This window comes from Sorex araneus, chromosome 1 (assembly GCF_027595985.1).
Source record: "Sorex araneus isolate mSorAra2 chromosome 1, mSorAra2.pri, whole genome shotgun sequence".
In the NCBI taxonomy this organism is placed as follows: domain Eukaryota; kingdom Metazoa; phylum Chordata; class Mammalia; order Eulipotyphla; family Soricidae; genus Sorex; species Sorex araneus.
This window is the reverse complement of record NC_073302.1, coordinates 4,749,555-4,770,822: the sequence shown is the minus strand read 5'-3', so window position 1 is coordinate 4,770,822 and position 21,268 is coordinate 4,749,555. Positions and strand designations below refer to the sequence as shown.

Below are 21,268 nucleotides of genomic sequence, written 5' to 3'. Positions count from 1 at the left end.
GCGGGACCGCGCTCCAGCTTGAGTCCCGCCGCGGCGTCCCGCCCTTCCGGTCCCGAGGCCGGTCCACCGCATCTGCTTTCCGCCCGGCGCCGGCTGTGGGCGCGACGGTCGCCTCGTTCCGCCGCCGCGAGGCCCTTCCGGCGCACAAGCACGCAATGTCGGGCCCCAACGGGGACCTGGGCATGCCGGTGGAGGCGGACGTGGAAGGCGAGGACGGCGGCTTCGGGGAAGCAGGTGACCGGCGTTGCTGCCGACGCGACCGTTGCTCTCTCGGGGCGCCCTCCGGGGAAGGGGACTGGGCCGCGCTGCGGCGTGGAGGTTCCGCAGAGCCCGCCCCGCCCCCGCCAGCGGCGAGCTGCGAGCTGCAGGCGCCTTCTCGGGGCTCAGGGCGAGCACCAGCCCGTGGGTCCCTGGGAACGGCAGCATCGGAGAACTGTGAGCTGTCGGCCCCGTTTTACAGATGGGGCTACTGCAGGGGTACTCGGCCTCTTGGGATTTGCTCGCACCGCAGTGGAGAGGGGCCTCGGGCAGGCTAGGACGTTTTGACTTAGCGAGGCAGTGGGCGCTGGCTGGGAGGGCCACGCCCACCCTGCTGAGTCAGCGTCTCCGGCCCAGCAGGCCCACCTTTGCTGGGCTAGCCAGAGCATTGAGGCCAGCTCCGCTTATACAGCAGCCGTCAGGGGTAGGGGGTGCGGGGAGTGTAGGAGTCAGCCGCTGGCTCCCACCTCCCCGTCTCCAGCCTGGTTCTCTGCAAAATAAGCCTCATGATGCGGACCTCCTGCGTTTGAGATGTGTCGGGATGAGATGGAAGATGAGAGAAAAATGCGTAGTGGGTTCCCAGCATGCAGATGTTTAATAAGTGGTTATTCTCTAGTATAATAAAGATCATTCATTTACCGGGAGGCCAGGCTAGTGTAAAATAGGGAGTGAGTGTGTCCCATAGTTCTGGCTGAAATTCACAGCCTGTAATTGACTTCTTTGACTGGGCTCCGTCTGGGGCTAGCGACATAGGACAGGAGTTAAGGGGCTATATCGTCTTGCATCCCACTGACCTGTTCAAATCCTGGGCCCCACATAGGATCCCTTCAGCACCCGCAGTAGTAATCTCTGAACACAGAGCTAGGAGTAGTCCCTGAGTACCTCTGGGGGTGCCCTCGAACAAAATAAGTCTGGGCCAGTGGGGTTTAGGCTAGTCAGAGTTGTATACCCAACGACTCATGTCTCCGTGGCCTTGGGAGAGTTGAACACTCCACCACCCGGCTTTGACTAATTAGGGACAGAGACTGGCTAAGTGGGGGTGTTGGTGGGTCTGCCATGGGCACCGCTGGTGGCCAGTGGCCAGAGGTATGTGGAAGCCTTGGAGGGGGCGTCAGGAGCAGGCAAGGCTAGGGAGAGCAGATATGGGAACCGAGACCCGCCCTTAGCACAGATCAGGCCCCGCCCCCGGAGGCGGGTCAGCCGCTACCGGCTCTGCTTCTGACCCAGAGTGGGGAGGTTAGGGAGGCCAGCCCTGTCGGGCTCCTCCTCACCTCCTCATCGTGGCCCAGTGACAACCCCCCCTCTCCAGACAGGTCGGGTAACTTGCTGTCGGAGGCCCAGCTGGGAACAAGACCCAGTGCCCATGTCCCTTCTGCCCCTGCAGGACAGGCTGCTTTTCCCATTTGTACCCCAGTGTGGGTAGACGCGTAAGATCCAGCAGGCTTTCGAGGGGTCTCTGCCCTTCGAGAGATGTGCCAGTGTGGGCCCTGGGTGCTCCTCCCCAGACACAGTCACCCCCAAAGCCCAGGGCACGCTCCTCCGACCCTGGCCTTTTGCAGATTCAGCCAGCTGGACCCATGCTTGGTGGCTGGCTGAGGGTTTGAGTGAGTCACAGGCTGGCTCGGAGCTGGATCCGGCAGTGGGCACAGGCCCAGACCTTGGGACATAAGGGACCTTGGCTGAGAGGTAGGTCAGGAGCGGCTGTGGGGGAGGGACTCATGGTTTCTAGCAGAAACCAAGGCAGGCTTCTTGGAAGAGGAGGCATTTCTGAGCTGTTTCTTGAGTGACTGACAGTTAGGGTTGAGGCATTCTGGGGCGGCAGGGAGAGTCGAGCCATGGCAGAGGCTTCATTCACTCAGTCACTCAACAGATACTATGTGGCAGTGAGGGCACTGGGCAAAGAGCAGTGAACACAGCCCCCCCCCCCCCCGTCCCTCGGAACTTTACGGTGGGGGGGTGCGGCAGAGGGGAGGACGTGGGGCGCAGGAGCAGGGCCTGGCCTGGTCTTGGGGACATTTGCAGCTGCTACATGCGGCTCAGAGGCCTGGGGAGAGGAGGCCGCAGCAGGCGGGGCCGGCAGAGGCCTGGACGCAGCAGGGCAGGGCTGGCTCCGGAAGCTCTGCCCCCAGCTGGAAAGGTCGGCAGAGGACATGTGAGCCTGGGGGGGATGTCCGGAGACCCTTCACCCGAGTGCCCCCAGGACAAAGGCCGGAGGGGCTGGAGAGACAGCGCAGTGGGGATGGTGCTTGTCTCGCACGTGGCCAACCGGGTTCGATCGCCAGCACCCCATAGGGTCTCCCGAGCCCCACCAGGAGTCATCCTGGAGCAGAGACTCAGGAGTAAGCCCTGAGCGCCACCGGGTGTGGTCCAAAGACAAGAAAAAAAGAATAAAGGATGGAGCGCCTTGAACCCTTTCCCCAGCCTCTTTTCCCTGAGCATCCACCCACTTCTCAGATGGTGACACTGAGGCCCAGGGAGGAGGAAGGGAGGGGTTGGGGGGGCAGTACAGGGAGGAGGGCGCTTGCCTTGCATGAGTCTGAGCCCCAGCGTCACATAGGGGTCCCTCTGAGCACCACCAAGAGTGATCCCCGAGCACAGAGCCAGGAGTAAGCCCCAAGCACGACCAGGTGTGGCCCCACCCAGGAAAAACAGGGTAAGGGGCCCCAAGCCCCTTTGGAGGCAGATGGGGGGTGCTGGGGGGCAGCCGAGCCCCCAGAGACAGGGGACTGTGGGCGGCTCTCTCCTCCCAGAGTACGCGGCCATCAACTCCATGCTGGACCAGATCAACTCGTGCCTGGACCACCTGGAGGAGAAGAACGACCACCTGCACGCGCGGCTGCAGGAGCTGCTGGAGTCCAACCGGCAGACGCGGCTGGAGTTCCAGCAGCAGCTCGGGGAGAGCCCGGGCGACGCCCGCTCCTAGCCCAGCACGGCCCGCGGCCCGCCCGCCAGTTAGCGCCCTGCCTGCCTGTCCCCGGGGCGCTGCCCACTCCGCCCAGGCCCGAGTGCCCGCATTAAACGGATCTCTGACGTCACCTCCCCTCTTTCCTGCCTCTCTGTCCCCCCAGGTGAGGACGCCAGTGGCTGGGCTGGGGGCAGGAGGGCCCGGGGGGTGCCGGGCTTCTTGGCCTTCTTGTGCATTAGGGCTGGCGAGGCAGCGTCCTCCTCATGGCCTGGGTCCTAGCCGAGGTGGCACCATCCGCCGTGTGGCCCTTCATAATGCACTCGGCCTCTCTGGATGCACCAAGCAAGGCTGTGAGCCTGGGCCACTGCTGCCCTCCTATCTTGGCCTCAGTTTCCCCAACCCATCAACAGGGCTGGCCTGGGTATGTCTAAGGGCCTTTTAAGATGGGGAAGTGGGGGGGCTGGAGTGATAGCACAGCAGACAGGGCATTTGCCTTGCACGCAGCCGACTTGGGTTCGATCCCCGGCATCCCATAGGGGTCCCCGAGCACCATCAGGTGTAATTCCTGAGTGCAGAGCCAGGAGTAACCCCTGAGCATCGCCGGGTGTGACCCAAAATAAATAAATAAATAAATAAATAAGATGGGGAGGTGGGGGCTGACATGGCGGTAGCACGCTGGCCTTCCACACTGCCAGCCCGGATCTGGCCCCCAGCACCACTTCCGGTCCCCCACCAGGAGCAATCCCTGAGCACAGAAGCAGGAGTAAGGCTCTGAGTACTGTGGGTGTGGCCCCCCCAAATGAAATAGGAAAGCTGGGGGCCCTGGGACAGTGGTGGGGAGAGCGGGCCCTGGTGGAGGGTAGTGCCGGAGCCGGCTACACATGAAACTCAGTCACGAACAGTATCGGAAACTGGAAATAAAATTGAGCATAAAAAAAGAAATAGAGGGGCTGGAGCGATAGTACAGCGGGGAGGGCGTTTGCCTAGCACGCGCCGACTTGGGTTTTACAACGGCCAGGAGTAATTCCTGAGTGCAGAGCCAGGAGGAACCCCTCTGCAACGCCGGGTGTGACCCAAAAAGCAAAAAAGAAAAGAAATGGATGGGCCAAATCAATAGTACAGCGTGTTTGCCTTGCATGCAGCTGGCCTGGGTTCAATCCCTGGCTTGCCAGGATTAACCCCTAAGTACTGCCAGGTGTGGGCCACAAACCAAAAACAAGTGAATAAATAAAATGGGGGTACAGGGGCTAAAGACAACACAGCAAGACACTTGTCTTTTTTTTTTTTTTTTTGGTTTTTGGGTCACACCTGGCGATGCACAGGGGTTACTCCTGGCTCTGCACTCAGGAATTACCCCTGGCCGTGCTCAGGGTACCATATGGGATGCTGGGATTTGAACCCGGGTCGGCCGCGTGCAAGGCAAACACCCTACCCGCTATGCTATCACTCCAGCCCCCAAGACACTTGTCTTGCATGCAGCCGATGCTGGTTTGATCCCTGGCCCTGCAGGAGGTCCCTGAGCACCACCAGGGGCCACTCCTGAGCAGAGCCGGGTGCAGCCCAAGCATCTCCCCGTCGGTAAGTGGACAAATAGGGATGGCCAGAGTGATGGTGCAGCGGGCAGCGAGGGCACCTGCCTTGCGCGTAGCATCCCTTATGGTCCCCAAGCCTGCCAGGAGTCATTCCTGAGTACAGAGCCCGGAGCAACCCCTGAGCATCCCCAGGTGTGACCCAAAATAATACAAAGAAGATAAATTCTAAAAAGAGAAATAAAATGGGGAAGCAGCAGAGCCTCGTGAAGGGCAGCCAGGCCTGCCGAGGGGCCGGTCCAGAGCACCCACAGGTGAGCCGCAGCCCCCGCCCCCCGCAGGGCCCGGCCACAGGCAGAGCTGGCCACTGGCCTCACGGGTCACCAGCCTTCGCAGGGCTCCTGTCACCTGGGGTGATGAGATGCCCCTGCTGGACTCTGACACAGCGACCTGGGCCAACTGGGCCAGCAGTTCACCGCATCGGGCACCCTGGCAGTCCCAGGGGCTCGCAACGCTGCATGGGAGGTGCTGGGGGGACACTGGGCTGGACCTGACCTGGCCCAGCACAGGCCCTGCCTGGGGCCTTAGCCGTGACCTGCGTCCCTGCGCTTGAAGGCACCTCCCAGCCTGACTCAGCCCTCGGAGCACTGCAAGGGGAGGCACCCCCTGTCCTGGGAACTGGGGAGCCTCCCGCTGAGACGGAGACCTGGTGTGGGTCTGCTGGGCGCCCTCCCTGCCCCCCGCCCCGACAGGCATGCGGCAGGGGCACAGTGCATGTGCTGCTTTATTAGATGTTTGAGTGAAAATACACGTGTCCAAAAGTCAATGCAGCACAAGAAGAAGGCGCAGCAGGGCCGGCCCCAGGCCGGCAGACGCAGGTGGGGGGCGGCGCCACTCAGGTTTTGAGGCGGGAGGAGCGCCTGGGCGCGGGGGCCGGGCGCGGGGGCGCCGTCATCTTGCTGGGGGCTTTGGCCGCGTTCTGGCTGCTGGCCTGGGTGGGGGAGCGGCCCCCGGCGGTGAAGAGGGCGGTCAGTGCGTTCCGGGCGTTGACGGCACAGCGGCGGCTCACGGGCCGGGCGGGGGCGGGCTTGGGCTTCTTGGCCTTCCTGTATTTCTGCACACAGCGGGCGGGTGAGACGGGTGAGACGGCGAGTCCTCCCACCGCGGTGCTCCGGGGCGGAGCCCAGTACAGGACCTGGGCACCTCTGGCTCCTCCCAGAACCACAGGACAGGCTCCCAGCCCTTTTTTTTTTTTTTTTGGGCCACACCAGGCGATGCCCAGGGGTTACTCCTGGCCCTGTGCTCAGGGCTCACTCCTGGCTGTTCTGGGGGACCCTATGGGGCGTCGGGGAACAAACTCGGGTCCAAGACAAACGCCCCACCCCCGTCCCACTGCTCCACTGCCCCGGCAGCAGGGAGGCCGCCCCAGGCCCCCGCCCACGGCCCCCACCCCCAGCCAGCTCACCTGCAGATTCTCAAAGTGGGCCAAGGACTTGCAGTGGCTGAGCTGTGCCCCCTCGTCCCCCGGGTAGAACTTGTGGCAGATGCGACACACGTGGCCCGTGGCGGGCACCAGGAAATCCACCCCTGTGGACACATGGTGTGGCCTTGTTCCCCTCGCTAGCCAGAAGCCCCGGCTTCCCGGGGGCCTGGGTGACCCTCATCCTCCAGGGAACGGCTGCCCCGCCAGGACCAGGAAGCGGGACTTTGGCCCCGCCCCATCTGCCTGTCAATCACGGGGGTGGGGGTGCCTACCGTAGGCCTTGCTGGGGCTGTAGGTCTCCGACTCTTTCCGCTCCGGCTCCGGGGAGGGCATGTCGGGGGTCTTCATCTGGAAGATGCAGGCGTGCGGGCCTCAGTCCTGGCCCCCCCACCCCGGCCAGACTCCTTCCAAAGGTGGGGTGTGGGGGACACCTGCTTCCAGGAGGTGGTGGTGGCACCCCTGGCCCGGCCCGGGTGCACGTCCCTGGGCCATACTCTCTAGGCTCGGCTCACTCCTCCAAGAAGCCCGCCTGCCCCCTGGGGGCCTGAGCAGCCATGCCCGATGCTCGGGTGGTGGCGAATCCTCTTCCGGCCCCTCTGGGGTTTGCGCATCTTAAGGTCACGTGAACTCACTGGACTAGCACAGCTACAGCTCAGCCGGGTTATGGAGCAGCCAGGCCAGGACCCAGGGGCTCCAGCCCGTCTGCTCCTTAGCCGTGAGACCCCCGCCAGCTCTGAGTTCCTGACGGGACATCAGTGCCCTCGGGTCCCCTGCAACTGGAGGGGGTGAGGTCCTGGCGCTGGGCGTGGCACGGGGGAGATGTGGGGTGGGCCATCGCCTTGGTGGGGGTTTCGGAAGCCCCTTTCCAGCAGCTGAGAAGCGGTGCTGACTCTCCATGGGCTGCAGGGTCCCCCACCCCCACCCACCTGCAGTGGCCCCCTTACTGCTCACAGCTCTGTGGGGTGTGGGGCCAGGCCTTGGCCCCCAGGGATTCCTTGGGATCACTGGGAACACTTTTTTGGTTTGGAGGCCACACCTGGCGGTGCTCAGGGCTTACTCTCAGCTGTACTCAGGATCACTCCTGGAGGGCTTGGGGACCATATGGGGGTGCTGGGGATCAAACCCGGGTCAGCTGTACGCACCCACCTGCTAACCCCCCGGAAACATTCAACAGAGAAGCAGCCACTTGCCCACGGGGCAAAGAGCGGGTCCCAGCATGTCTGGCACCCAGGCAATTCTGCCAGGAAAGTGGCGTACACGTGAGGCATACTCAGTGCACCCCAGATATCGGCTGCTCCCGCCTGCTCCTTGTCCGACTCCTGCGGACATCACCTCACCCACTCTGGGCCGTTACGAAGACTGTCGCCCAGCCGGGAACACCTTTCCTTCCTGGCACATGGCGATTCCCGCCAGCCTGCAGCACTTATGCATTTCTTTCCTCCTTTTTGGAGGGATTTGGGCCATACATCGTGTTCAGGGGGGCCCTGTGAGGTGTCAGGGGTCAAACCAGGGCCAGCCATGTGCCAGGTCTGTGACATACCTACTATACTATGGTTACTGCCTTGGCCCCTGCACACTGCACCTGCGCCTGCCCCAGGAGGATCTATAGAACCACCAATTACAGAGCGCGTGGCCCCAGGGGGCGGGGCTGCAGGTTCCACGGCCTTAGACTGACCTATAGACCCACCAATTACAGTGCGCGTGGCCCCAGGAGGCGGGGCTGCAGGTTTCTTGGTCTTAGACTGATCTCTAGACCCACCAATTAGAGTGCGCGTGTCAGGAGGGGGCGGGGCTACGGGGGTCCTGGCCTTAGACTGATCTATAGACCCACCAATTGCAAGGGGGCAACACTGCGCAGAGTCCAGCCTGCTGCCAGCAAACCATCCCAGCTGCCCTCAGCACCTGCTTGCAGAGTTCCTCCTCCACCTCTATGTCTTCTTCCTCCTCATTCTCCTCCTCCTCTTCGTCACCCTCAAAGCAGCCCACGGCGTCCACGGTGATGAAGTGCTCCTCGTCCTGGCCAGCTGTCTCCTGGAGCATATTCAGCTTCCCAAGAGCACGGGCAAGGGCTTAGGTCAGCGCTCGCTGGTGGCTCAGAGGGCGGGGACGGGGAACACCCTCTGCCCACCCCAAGCGCCTCCCGATCTGCCGTGAGCTCAGCCCAGGGTGAACCTCCACTTTATGCTGTGTGCCCCTGGCCACGGCACTGTACCTCTCTGGGCCCGTGTCCATACGGGAGCTGAGGGTTACCTCCTTGGCTTTGTCCTTGTGTCCCTGGGACTTCACGTGTTCCACAAACTTGCGGGGGGTCTTAAAGTAGCGGTCGCAAGCTGTGCAGAAAGGCCTCAGAGACTGTTTTGCAATCTGGGGGCAAGGGTAGGCAGAGAGATCTGGTGGGCAGTGTCCTTGTCGCCCACCACACCCCGCCATATCGGGGATCAGCCGCCAGAGCCCCGGGGGGAGATAGCAACGCGGACAACTGCCTGTGCAGGGCAGCCACTGGGGGTACCCCCAGGAGCCCAGGGCTGGTGAAGGGGCCCCCCTGCCCACACTACTCAGACGGGGAACCGGAACCGGAAGCCACGCCCTGGGCATCGGGGCCGCAATTCCCACACACACCTGCAGATGGCAAGGGCGGGACGGGGGCAGCGGGGGCGTCTACCTTGTGCTCCTGGGTCCGGCGGTGCTGGATCAGGTCCCCCATGTAGTACAGCTGGCAGGTGTGGCACCAGCGCTGGGGCAGGGGCCCTCTGAGTGACCAGGGGTTAGGGTTAGGGCTGGGCATGTCCCAGCTGAGTCCCGGCGAGCCCGCTGCCCCCACTCACTCATGCTCTCTCTCCAGGACGTCCCGGGGCACGGGCTGGAGGGACAGGAGGCAGGCCTGGCTCCTGTGCTGGACCTCGCCGAGCCGCTGCTGGTGCTCGGCCCCTGCCATGTGCTCCTGAAACTCCTGCAGGGGGAGGGGGGGCCGGGCGTGAGGAGGGGCGCCGGCCTCCACCCTCAGCCCTGCCTCCGCCCCTCCATCACGGACAGGCTGGCCAGAGCCGGGTGGTAAACTGAGGCAGCGAGTCAGCACGCCGCGGCCAGAGCTCCTGCTCCTTAGACTTGGCTCTGGCTAAGTGCCGGGTCCCTGGGACCCTGCTCAGGCCTCTGGGACGCAGCCACCACAGATGGCGCCACCACAGCAGCACAACGCAGTGTGGGCCCTGCCCAGCCGGCTCGGGCGCAGAACGCGGCAGCTCGGTTCCCGGGCATGCGCACACGCCGCCTGGGCTGGGATCTTTCTCGGTGGCCTCCACAGCGGCCAGCGCCCAGCCCAGCCTGCGCACTCCTGCCTCCCGGGCTACCCACGGCCTCCCGCCAGACCCCTGCCCCCCCTCCCTCCCTCCCCTGGCCTGGGGGTCCCTGGCAGTACCTGCTGGCTGCCGCAGTTGGCTTTGCAGATGCAGCAGAAGAAGTGCAGGGCCTGCGTGGGGGATGGGCCGGTCGCGGCGGGGCTGGTAGAAGTCGAGTCACCGGGACGCGGCACAGGGGTGACAGGTGTGGTGCTGAAAGCCCGGCTATTGCTGCTCTGCTGGATGGTGACCTTCAGGGAGCCCCCAGCACCCCACATCTGCACCAGGACCAAGAGGAGAGCTAGCATCAGCTGGGCGCTGCTAGCGGGTGACCCAGCCATCATGATGCACCAAATGGCCCATTTTACAGATGGGGAAATTGAGGCTTCCAGCTGCTACGGGTTACTCCACAACCCAGCTAGGACATCGTAGAGGCCGCACTCTCCCACCCTCATGTGACAGAGACTCAGATGCCTTGGCTGGGCCACATCCTCCACAGTCAGGCAGCTGGGGGCCAAGCCCACCCCCAGGTTTCTATTAATTGGGCGCTCTCCCCCTGGAAGTGCTGCCCGTGAGGGTAATTTTGATTTTATTTTGGGGCCACACTCGGCAGTGCGCCTCCTCCTGGCTGTGCTCAGGGATCATTCCAGGAAGAGCTCAGGACACCCTATGCAATGCCCGGGATGAACTCCTTCCGGCCGCGTGCGAGGCGAGTGCCTTGACCCCTGCACTGAGTCTCCGGCCCGGGGCGCTAATTCCGGACACAGCCAGTGTGAGGATCGCCTGTCACTGGAAGCCCGTCCAGGTCTTCCATGGGGAGGGAGTGTAAATGCGGGTGCAGTCACTCATGTCGGGTGGATACCAACATGAGACCTTCCTGGGCCAGGGATCAAAGTTGGGGCTCCTGAAAACAAAACTTCTGGGCCATCTCCCTGGCCCAGGAGCTTGGGAGTTTGATGACCCCTAGCAGGCCCTATTGGCCTTGTCCATGGCACCCGCCGAGGGCTGCTGGCATGGCCTCAGGTGGGGAGCACTGGGGTGCAGAGGTAGGCTGGGAGCAAAGAGGCTGTCCCTTGGGGCTGGAGCAATAGCACAGCGGGGAGGGCACGTGCCCTGCATGTGGCTGACTTGGGTTTGGTCCCCTGCACCCCCTTACGGCCCCTCAAGCCCTGCCAGGAACACAGAACCAGGAGTAGAGCTCTGAGCACAGAATCAGGAGTAAGTTCTGAGCACCGCTAGGTGTGGCCCCCAAGCCCAAACCAAAAAACACCCCAAACCACAGAGAGGCCGTCCTGCTGCGGGCTCGGCAGCAGAGCCCAGACCGGCCCCCAGGAGCCGCGGGCTCGGTCGCTGTCCGAGGGCCACGCTCTTACCCACCCCGAGCATCTCCCTGGATCTCCTCTCGCCTTCTCTCTCTCCGGGCGGCTCCTGCGGGGGCTCCTCTGTGCTGAGCTGGGGACCCGCTGGCTCCTCTGGGCCTGAAATGACAGCCATGCCGCTCACTGGACCCAGAGGCCCGGGCCCGAGGGCCACCACTCTGTCCCCAGCCCAGACCCTGAAGCTCTGGCGGGGACGGTCCTGCAGCGCGGACGGGGTGTCCACGTCCCAGCACACGCACCTCCGGCTGCTCCTTCGGGCCCGGGTGGCCGGTTGGGCACGGCGCAGGGTCCCGGCGCTGGAGCGCCCTCTGCTGCTGGCACCTGGGTCTGCGCCCGCGGCTGCTCTGCGGGCGGCGCGCTACTCTGGCCCGGTGGACACGTCTGGGTCTGCGCCAGTGGCCGCATCTGCCCCGGAGGCTGAGGGTGTGCCTGGGGCAGCGCCTCTGGCTCCGCCTCCTCCCGCCGCTGCAACTGCTGCGGTACCGGGGCGCGCTCTGGAGAGGTCTGCGTGTGCACCTGCTTCTGCAGTGCTGCTGGGCCGCGGGCCTCAGAGGGCGGCACCTGCGCGTGGATCTGCAGGGCCCGGGGCTGGAAGCGAGGCAGCACTCGGGCCTCTGGCGGCTCGGGGAGCAGCTCGGGCGTCTGTGTTTGCTTCGGCACCGCCATCCGGGCCTGGGGCTGCACCTTTGCCCTCAGCTGCCCTGGGGGCCCCTTCGCCGTGGGCTCAGAGCTAGGAAGAACCAAGAAGATCAATTTGTGGCTGAGGCAGGAGCTTCAGCAGTGGGCTGGCTTCCCATCCCTGGGGACCGCCTGGCTCCTCCCAGCAACCCCAGGAGTGAGCCCTGAGCACTGACAGGTGCGACCCAGAACCCAGAAAGGAAGATTAAATCTACGGCTTCCAGGTGGCTCCCGAGAGACCAAGTCCAGGCTCCAGGCCTGGCACCTCCATGCTGGGCCCCGCTGTGTTGCTCTCTGAGGCCTGGGTTTGCCTGAGTAAATAGGACTACTTGTGGTGAGCGACTGGGGCCACAGCCGGCCCCGTTCAGGGCTGACTCCCGGCTCTGTGCTCAGCAGTCACTTCCCGGGAGGGCTCCCGGAGTGCCTGGGATTGAACAGGGATCAGCTGCATGCAAGGCCAGCGCCCCGCACACTGTACTATCTCTCCGGCCCCAGGCCAGAATAAACAGGGAAGACACTAGGGCCACTTCCCGTAAGTTTCTAGCGTGGTGGCTCCTGGATCCTGCGGGCTGCCAGCCTCTGCTCAGGTGCCCCTGTCATCTGCACCCCACGAGCCTCGCCCCCTGCAGGGCCCTGTGGTGGCACAGACCCAGGCTCAGTGTGGAGGGGGCCGCCTGGGGAAGGAGCATGAGTGACTTGGCCGGTCCTGGCAGCCCCTAAGACTCTGAGCATGCTGCAGCGCCCCTAGTAGTCCAGTCCCCCACCCCGCCTACACACACACACACACATGCATGCATGTACACACATGCACAAGTGCACACATGTGCTCACACATGCACACACGTGTTCACATACATGCACTCTCGCACACAATAACACACATGCACACGTGCGCACACACATGCACACGTGTGCACGCACACATACCGCCTCTGCAGCAATGAGACCCAGGCCACCAGCCCCGCAGACTGTCTCCGTTACCTCTTGGTCCTCTTGGCTGGGGGCCCGACAGGTTCCCCCTCTAGAGACTCGGGCTCGGCGGCGGGCAGGTCTTTCTCGTGGGCGATGGCGTCTGGGCAAGGCGGGGAGTCTTGGTCTGCAGCAGAGGGCAGGCGAGTGGGCGCCAGCGCCCTTCACCAAGACGCCTGCCCCCCTCCAGGCCCACCACAGTCCCCATACAAGGCCCTCACCTGGTGATTCTGGTGGGAGCTCCCCGCCTTCCTCAGACCCGAGGGGTCCTTCCACGGGCATCGTCTGGGAAGAAGAGTCCTGCTTCCTCTCAGAAACTGCGTGCATCCCGTCAGAATCCCCGGGGCAGGGGCTGTCTCTGGTCCCAGAGCTGGCGTGACCTTGGGGCTGCCGTGAGCTAACCCTATGCCTCCTCTGGGGGCCTTGACCAAGGGTTCCATTAACTGTCCAATTTTTTTCCTTAGCTGGGGGGGAGGGCGCATGCCCAATGGTGCTCACGGGTTACTCCTGGCTCTGCGCTCAGAGATCACTCCTGGTGGGGCTCGGGCCACATGGGGTACCAGGGATCAAACCCTCCCACTGTACTATCACCTGTCAACTGCCTGTCTGTTCAGTCAGTTCAGCTCTGGGGGACACGGGCCCTCTCTTGCCCCCTGACTTCTCACCCCTTTCTCCACAAAACAGCACCTCTCATTGTCTTCAGCACAAAATCCTCCTGAGAGTTCTCCCAGCCCTGGGGTACTCCCTCCTGAGTCCCCGAGCCCCTCCCCACCCACCGTCCTGCATCACCGGGTCTCTCTTCCCCATGCCCACCCCTCTGGCCTCAGCTCTTCCTGCTCACCAACACTGACCTCTCTGGCTCCACCCTGAAAGACACCTCCTACAGCATCTCCCTGGCAGAAAGGCCTGACCCCCCCAGATGTGGGCTGGCTCTTCTGGTCCGTGTCAGGGAGACCCTCCCGTGGGCCTTTAAGAACTCACACGCAGGCTGATGGTACAGCGGGGAGGGCTTTTTTGCCTTGCATACGTCCAGCCCAGATTCAATCCCCGGCACCACATATGAGCCCCTGAGCCCCACTAGGCGTGATCCCTGAGTGAAGGGCCAGGATAAGGAATGAGCTCTGCCGGATGAGGCCCCAAAGCCAAAAGAATAACATAAATAAGGGGTGTGGAAGGGGCAGGGCAGGTGCAGATAAGAGCAGGGATTCGGATCTTTCACTTCGGGACTATGTTACTTTTCCTGACCCCGTATTTGCAACGGGTGATTTAGACTGTTTCCAGTGTCTGGGTGGATACAATGTTGCCTCTTTAGAAGAAAGGGAAAGGCAGATCTCCAGACTGGTTACAGTAGCCACTGCAGGATTTAAGGTGCTTGACTCAGGGGTCCCTCCTGGGGCGCTCCGCAGACCATATGGGGTGCTGCTGACTGCTTGTGTGCAAAGCAGACGCTCCCCCTGCTCTCGTCTCTCTCTCTGGCCCTGGCCCCTCCGTTTCAATTACACTGACCAGACACGGGAATGACAGGCCGTTAATGTGTCGGGTCAAGTTAAAATACACTCGTGAAATTCCTTTCACCTGTCGCAGTTCACTTGGTGCATGCGGTCACTAGACCGACAGAAATGACAGGGGTGGCCTGCACGGCCTGCCCGTGGGACAAACACAGGGTGGACGTGACAGTAACCACATCAGGGACGCAGGAGTAGCTGGAGTTTGGGGCACATGAGACACCAAACCCAACCGACCCCCCCCCCCTCCTGGTGAGGAAACAGGCACAAAGCGAGGCTGACCTGCCCGTAGCCGGGAATGAGGTGCTGGCTGGGCTGGTGAGCAGGCCCGCCCGTCCCTCTCCCCGCCCCCCACCTCCCCAGTCACCTTCCGAGCGGGGTTCGTGGTGGGGCTGGGCCGCGCCTGCTTCTGATGGCTCCTGCCGGGAAGCTGGGCCTGGGCAGGGGCGATGGGCACCCCCACGGGAGGGGGCCCCAGCAGGGACTGCCGGGTGGCCTGGGGAAAGAACTGCTGTAGATTCGGGGTAGCCAGCTGGGGGGGCGTGAGGCTGGGGGGCGGCACGCTTGGGGTCCCCAAGCTGTAGCCGCGGACGTTACCTGCAGACACGGAAAGGGGAGAAGACGGGATAGGAACGTGAGCGGCAGGAGAGGGGAGAGGCTGGCTGGGTGCTGGCTGCCCCCCACCCCCCCGCTTTCTGCCCTAGTGCGGAAAGGGAGGGAGTGGCCTTCTCCCCCCTTTCCAGGCAGGGGGTGGGGGGTTAGGACTCCCCCAGGCATACTTTAGGGGATGTGACGATCCCAGCTTGGGACCCACCAGAACCAGTGGGACAAACGGTTCCCCTCTGCTCTGCCCCTCCAGCCAGAATCAAGAAAGTCTTGGGGCCCCTCTGCTAAGTGAGCCAGGACGGGGTTCGGTCCCGTGCCAGCATATGTGTGTGTGTACATGTATGTGTGTGGGGGATCATCGTTATTTGTTTTTGTCTTTTCTTTTTGGGTCACACCTGGCAATGCACAGGGGTCACTCCTGGCTCTGCACTCAGGAATTACCCCTGGCGGTGCTCAGGGCACCCTATGGGATGCTGGGAATCGAACCCAGGTCGGTCGTGTGCAAGGCAAACGCCCTCCCCGCTGTGCTATTGCTCCAGCCCCGGATCATCGTTATTGATGACAAAAGAGATGCAACATGACTTTTGGGGGAGTCATGCGGGTCATGCTCAGGGGCTATTCCTGGCTCTTTGCTTCAAAGTGACCCTGGGTGGGGCTTGGGGGACCCTACGTGGTGCCAGGGATTAAATGACAAAGCCACACACAAGGCAAACGCCTTCACCCCCGTACTTGTTTTGGGTTTTTTTTTTGGGTCACACCTGGTGATGCTCAGGGGTTACTCCTGGCTCTGCACTCAGGAATTACTCCTGGTAGTGCTCAGGGGACCATATGGGATGCTGGAATCAAAGCTGGGTGAGCCTATACAAGACAAACGCCCTCCCGCTGGGCTCCAGGCCCCTGTACCATCTTTCACAAGTGAGAGCACATGAGGATGTAGCTCGAACATGCATGCCTGGGGCGTGGGGGTGCCTCTTGTCTCCCCAGGGGCCTCTTTGCCCATCCCCCCAAGCTCTCACCAAATCCCACCTTCTTCCCCCGTTTCCCTGCCAGTGTGACCCCCCCTGTCCTTCCTCACTCCCAACCACCCCTTTCAAAGCCACCTCATTCCGGGCCTGAATTTCGGCCTCAGTCTCCAGGGCCCAAACAGACAGGTCCCCATCTGGGCTGGGACAGGCCCGGCTGGGGGAGCCTGAGGGCAGGGCAGCCTGGGGAGTGGCACTGCATCCTGACTCTCCAGCAAGCCCCATGGCCCTGAGCCAATCAGCTCCCCCAGCTTGGCCTCAGTCCCCTCCCCTGTTAAATGGGCACAAGGCTGTTTGCCTCACAAGGTTTCATGGGAGACGCGAGGCCCATGGTGAGCCTGGTTTATAAGAGTCAATGGCCTTTCACTTAAAACAAATATACACGGTTGCACATGCCCCAACCAGCTCGAAAAAATAGTCAAACAGAAGATGGAACACTCTAGAAGTGAAATGGATCATCCCAGGGGACACACACACACACACACACACACACACACACACACACACACGCTTAACAGGCAAATACAAAATGTTCACATGCACCAGCATGCAAAAAAACAGAAACGAGGACATGAATAATTAAGCCTGTTTTTGCCGACAAAACTGGTAGCAGACAACATGTACATAGATGGAAACACAAGAAGGAAATACTACCCAATGTTGCCGTGGGCACGGTGAGGCTGGCACTGTCATACATGGCTGGCGGCATTGCAAACTGGTCCAGTCCTTTGGGGAAGCAATTTGCGACACTTATCAAGAGCGGCAGACATCCATCCCGCAACCCACGTGCTCACCAGGTGGGAGTCAATCCTCGGGAAATCACCTCAAAACAGCACGGCACCAGAGCGACAGTACAGTGGGGAGGGCCCTTGCCGTGCACACGGGCTCAAACCCCGACACCCCATATGGTACCCCTGAGCCCTGCTAGGAGTGATCCCTGAGCACAGAGCCAGGAGTAAGCCCTGAGCACTGCTGGGTGTGACTCCAAAACCCAATACCGGGGCTGGAGTGATAGCACAGCGGGTAGGGCGTTTGCCTTGCACGCGGCCGACCCGAGTTCAAATCCCAGCATCCCATATGGTCCCCTGAGCACTGCCAGGGGTGATTCCTGAGTGCAGAGCCAGGAGTAACCACTGTGCATCGCCAGGTGTGACCCAAAAACCAAAAAAAAAAAAAACCAATACCACCTCCCCTAAAATAAAAATAAAAATTAAAATAGGGGCTGGAGCAATAGTACAGCGGGTAGGGCGTTTGCCTTGCACGCGGCCGACCTGGACTCGAATCCCAGCATCCCATATGGTCCCCTGAGCACCGCCAGGAGTAATTCTGAGTGCAGAGCCAGGAGAAACCCCTGTGCATTGCTGGGTGTGACCCCCCACCCCCCCAAAAAAAATATATATATATATATAAAACCTTTCACTGACTGTCAAGTCGCCTGGTGAACTATCAGGCCACTTGATTTACTGAAAAACAAATAAGATACAGACCTTCGTAAATCAAGCTTCAAGTCTGTGCCAAGAAAAACAGAGGGGTAAGCTGCAGGTTTTAGAGGAGAAACTAAATCTTTGGCAGGTGGGTTTTTATTGTTCTTTTTTTGGTTTCTGAACTACATCCGGCAGTACTCAGGGCTTCCTCCTGGCACTGTGCTTTGGAACCACTCCTGGTGGGGCTCAGGGTACCCTATGGGGTGCTGGGGATCGAGGCCAGGTACCGTGCAAGTGAGGCAAGCACCCTGCCCATGTAGGAGGAAGGGACATCTGCACGCAGTGATCTGGGCTGACTGTCCTCTCTGATATTTGTTTGCTTGAAGTGTGACTTGGGCAAATGAAGACAGGAGAAACAGCAAGGGATGCATCGTGGCACCCCTGTGAGGCTGTTCTCTGTCCCCAGCTCCCTACAACGTGTGTCCACTCCAGGACCAGCCATGTCCGCATGGCCACGAGCAACAACGCTCAGCAGAGCAGGCTGCCGGCCCTGGGCCACGCGCTGGCCTTGCATCTGAGGAACAGCCGCGGGGAGTCCCCGACTCTGAACCTCCTTGTGATCAGCACCAGCTGATTATGGGATCCTGGGCACAGGGTCTGTCTCTGGGCCTCAGTTTCTCCATCTGTATATGGGGACCATGAGAACATCACCCCTTTGGTGTGTCAGCAGAGTCAAGAAATTACTAGTTTAGGGGCTGGAGTGATAGCACAGCGGGAAGGGCGTTTGCCTTGCACGCGGCTGGCCCAGGTTCGAATCCCAGCATCCCATATGGTCCCCTGAGCACCGCCAGGGGTGATTCCTGAGTGCATGAGCCAGGAGTGACCCCTGTGCATTGCTGGGTGTGACTCAAAAAGCAAAAAAAAAAAAAAAAGAAAGAAATTACTAGTTAAAGGCCCCAGATTGGTTCCCAGCCTAGAAGGTGCTTCCAGAAAGTTACAACTATTCCAAGGGATCTGCAGAGGCGCTGTCCCCCACACTCATCTTTGGACCCCTACATTATGCTTCAGAGGGGAAACTGAGTCCAGGCAGGCCTCAGGTACCAGGCCAGCAATACTGAGAGAGCCTGAGCTCCTGGACTGGGTCTCACTCAAGTGGCTGGTGCTGTGTGACCCAAGATTAATAACTTCCCCTCTGATTCTTTCCCACACCCAGAAGAGCTCAGGGCTCATTTCTGGCTCTGTGCTCAGGGGTCACTCCTGGCAGGGAGTACGAGAACATATTGGGAGAACATATGGGGTGCGGGGATGGAACCCATGTCGGTAAGTGCAAGGTAAGTGCCCTCCCTGCTGTACTGTCGCTCAGTCCCCACCTTTCTGATTCTTCTGGCTGCCCGTAAACAATGGGATGCAGAAGAGCTATAAATGCTGCTAGCCGGGTGCCAAGTCATCTCAGGTGCCAAGTCATCTCATCCGAGGCACAGGGAAGGACACCCAGGGTCAGAGTCATGGCCAAGGGCAAGAAGCCCAGAGCTGTGTTTCCTGGGGAAGGAAGCGGAAGCCCGGAGTCTGGCTCCCCTTGCCTGTGGCCCTCAGTTGCTCAGGGCTGCCTCCTGGTTCTGCGCTCAGGAATCACTCCCGGCACACCAAGAGAGGGGCTCTATGGGTTGCTGGGGAGGTGCACTGGCTCAGACACGTGTGCAAGGCAAACGCCCTTCCTGCTGTACTATGACTGCTGAGGATTTGGTGAGGTGTGGTGCCCTCTGGGCACACTGGGCACAGTACCTTGTAACTGTTGCAGAAACAAAGCTCTCTGCATCACATTGCTGTTGAGGAGGGAGGTGGAGGCCGGGAGGTTCAGGAGCTGCTGCTGAGACGCTTGCACGGGGAGCCCTCTGCGGATTGTGGGAGGGAGTAAGGGGGGGCACTCAGACACTCACGGCCCCGCCCCTCCCCGGCCCCGCCCCTCCCCGTGAAGAGGGGCCGGGCGGGCGTGGCGGTACTCACCGACTGAGGGTCACAGGCAGCGGGGCCTGCTGTGGGGGCTGCTGGAACAGCTGCTGGAGCTGCAACAGCTGCTGCTGCTGCAACTGCTGCAATTGCTGCTGCTGCAACTGCTGCAGCTGCTGCTGCTGCTGCTGGCTGAACATTGCTGCTGGGGGCGGGGAGGTGGGGGCATCAGAGGTCAGTCCAGCGCCCCTTGAACTCCCTGGCCACCACCCCGACCGGAAAGCCTCAGTTCCTGCCTCTGAGGGGACACAGCACACCCTCCTTCCAGGGTCGCCTCCCCCCCAGACCCCCCCCCCCCCGCCTTTGTGGTCTGTCTGCCCCGCCCCCCAAGCCCCCTTCCTGCCAATAGTTTCTCCTCCAGCCTGGCTCTCCTCCACCGCTCTCAGGGCCTGTGTCCCCCCCACCGCCACCCCGGATCTGCCGGGGCCCCCACCCCCACCCCCCCACCCCGGGTCACCTGACGACCGGGAGTTAGCCCCGCCCCGCCCCCAGGTGCCTCCATTAAATCCATACAGCTCCAGCACCCCGCGGCCCCCCTTTCCTCCTGGCCCCCGGGAGCCGACTTCCCGCCCGCCCCCGAACCGCACCCCCGCTCCGCCACCACCCCCCCGCCCCGGCGCAGACACAACGTGACGCCTCCGGCCCGGTCCCACCACCTGCCGGCGCGGCCCGCAGCCTCCATCCACGTGGCCCCGCTGAGGTCGGGGGCGCGTTCCCCGCAGCCCGCCGGCAGCCGCGTCACCCCGCGGGCCGGGTGGGCGCGCGCGGAAGCGGGAGTGCGGGTCCCACGGCTCCGGGGCTGCCGCGCTCGGGCCGGGCCTGCCGGGGGCCGAGGCCGCGCGCGCCGCCGGCCGGGGCAGCGCCCTCTAGAGGCGCGGAGGTCCGGGCGCCGCGATCCGCGCCCGCCGCCCGCTCACCCCGCGCCCGGGCGCCCGGCAGCGCCGAGCCTCGGTCCCGCGGCCTCCGCGTCGGCTCGTGGCGGCCCCGGGCCCCGGGTCCGTCGGTCGCCCTGAGGGATCTGGCGCCTGGCGGTGGCATCGCGGGCGCCCTCGGGGAGCAGCGTCCCCAACCGACCTCCCGGGGGCCACCACTGTTCGGCGACCTGGGGGCCCCGCGCGGGGCCGGGGCGGGAGGGGGCGGGCCGCCGGCTGCTGGGCATTCGCGGGCCGGGAAGCGGCGAGAGGGCGAGCGCCCGCGGGGGTCCAGGCGGGCCGGGGGCCGGGCCCGGGGAGCGGGCAGGACTCTCGGCGGCTAGACATGTGGCCCGGATTTGGCTCCGGAGCGGCGGGACTCGCTGGGTGCGGGATCAAACCGACAGGGCTCAGGGGCCTCCGGGGGGAAGCGCAAGCCTGGCCCGGGCAGGGCCCGGAGCGCGACCCCGGGCACGGCTCATGCCCCCCAACGTCGCGGCCGTGGCCTTGATGGACCCCCTGAACCACCGCCGGCCGAAGCACCCCACCTTCAGGCCCGCACCGGAGTGGCCCCCCATTAACCGGACTAAAACCCCGCGCTCCTATGCTGCCCCCGAGACGCTCGGGGCCCCGGGGGCCCCCTGGGCTTCCGACGGCTCCGCCCCCAGCCCCCCGGGTCCGTGCGCGTCCCGGAGGGGCAGCCCTCCCGGCGGGCTCGTCTCGGGGGCGCGGGGCAGGGCGCACGGGGGCGCTCGGGGCGCGCGGAGCCGCGGACGGCGCCGCAGTCACGTGACGGCCGCCCGCAGTGGCCGCCGCGCCGCCCGCGTCCCCGCTCCGCCGCGCCCCCGCTCCTCCGCGCGCCGGCGGCGGGTGGGCACTGCGGGGCCGCGGGCCGTCCCCAGGTGGAGAGGGGCCGCCCCGCGCTCCGAGGGGCTTTGAGAAAGGCCCGGGGAGGAGCCGGGCTCTTCCCCGCAGAGCAGGCAGACGCGGGTAACGGCTGCGGATTAGGGGGAGAAGCAATTGCAGGGCAAGCTCGAGGCTTCCGATCGGGTCCGAGCACCCCGACCCCCACCCCCGCCCCCACCCCGACTCTGAGATCTGCTGCTAGGGAAACCCGGGTTTGCTCGGGGCTCCCTGGCTAGCGGGACCGTGCTTCACGAGGGAGTCTGTTTTCTCGTCCGTCAAATGGGTGCCCCCTCCTAACGGGCCGCTAACCGTATTACGTAATGCTGAGCATTGGCGCCTGGCACGGCGCCT

General features: G+C 63.1%; 2 protein-coding genes across 6 annotated transcripts; one reads left to right on the top strand and one right to left on the bottom strand.

The window, feature by feature from the left end:
* Nucleotides 1–28: 28 nt before the first annotated feature.
* On the top strand, nucleotides 29–3,293 carry BBLN (bublin coiled coil protein). The gene is made up of 2 exons (XM_004613296.2): nucleotides 29–234; nucleotides 3,009–3,293. Exons 1-2 carry the CDS (start codon nucleotides 156–158, stop codon nucleotides 3,179–3,181), a joined length of 252 nt encoding a protein of 83 aa, XP_004613353.2. The 5' UTR covers nucleotides 29–155; the 3' UTR covers nucleotides 3,182–3,293.
* Nucleotides 3,294–5,458: 2,165 nt separating this feature from the next.
* Nucleotides 5,459–20,722, bottom strand: CIZ1 (CDKN1A interacting zinc finger protein 1). 5 transcript variants are annotated; one of them, XM_055147217.1, is made up of 17 exons: nucleotides 20,018–20,722; nucleotides 19,098–19,245; nucleotides 18,876–18,985; nucleotides 16,324–16,395; nucleotides 14,409–14,638; nucleotides 12,758–12,821; nucleotides 12,549–12,663; nucleotides 11,129–11,619; nucleotides 10,888–10,988; nucleotides 9,591–9,788; nucleotides 9,001–9,125; nucleotides 8,838–8,925; nucleotides 8,426–8,539; nucleotides 8,078–8,221; nucleotides 6,448–6,523; nucleotides 6,158–6,279; nucleotides 5,459–5,806 (listed from the first exon to the last, which is right to left on the bottom strand). In XM_055147217.1, exons 1-17 carry the CDS (start codon nucleotides 20,136–20,138, stop codon nucleotides 5,588–5,590), a joined length of 2,538 nt encoding a protein of 845 aa, XP_055003192.1. In that variant the 5' UTR covers nucleotides 20,139–20,722; the 3' UTR covers nucleotides 5,459–5,587. The 5 variants fall into 5 exon arrangements, with proteins under 5 accessions (XP_055003192.1, XP_055003182.1, XP_055003187.1 ...); XM_055147207.1 differs by having other exon boundaries at nucleotides 12,758–12,836; nucleotides 20,018–20,719; XM_055147212.1 differs by having other exon boundaries at nucleotides 12,758–12,836; nucleotides 19,098–19,242; nucleotides 20,018–20,719.
* Nucleotides 20,723–21,268: the final 546 nt, after the last annotated feature.

What these genes read in the sequence shown, in the direction of transcription:
- BBLN (XM_004613296.2), top strand. Translation starts at nt 156, where the DNA reads ATGTCGGGCCCCAACGGGGACCTGGGCATGCCGGTGGAGGCGGACGTG. An exon ending in CGGCGGCTTCGGGGAAGCAG is followed by an intron (nt 235 to 3,008) that starts GTGACCGGCGTT and finishes CTCTCCTCCCAG; the next exon opens with AGTACGCGGCCATCAACTCC.
- CIZ1 (XM_055147207.1), bottom strand. Translation starts at nt 20,138, where the DNA reads ATGCCACCGCCAGGCGCCAGATCCCTCAGGGCGACCGACGGACCCGGG. An exon ending in GCCGGGCGCCCGGGCGCGGG is followed by an intron (nt 19,246 to 20,017) that starts GTGAGCGGGCGG and finishes CCCCGCCCCCAG; the next exon opens with CAGCAATGTTCAGCCAGCAG. An exon ending in GCTCCCACCAGAATCACCAG is followed by an intron (nt 12,664 to 12,757) that starts GTGAGGGCCTTG and finishes CCTCTGCTGCAG; the next exon opens with ACCAAGACTCCCCGCCTTGC.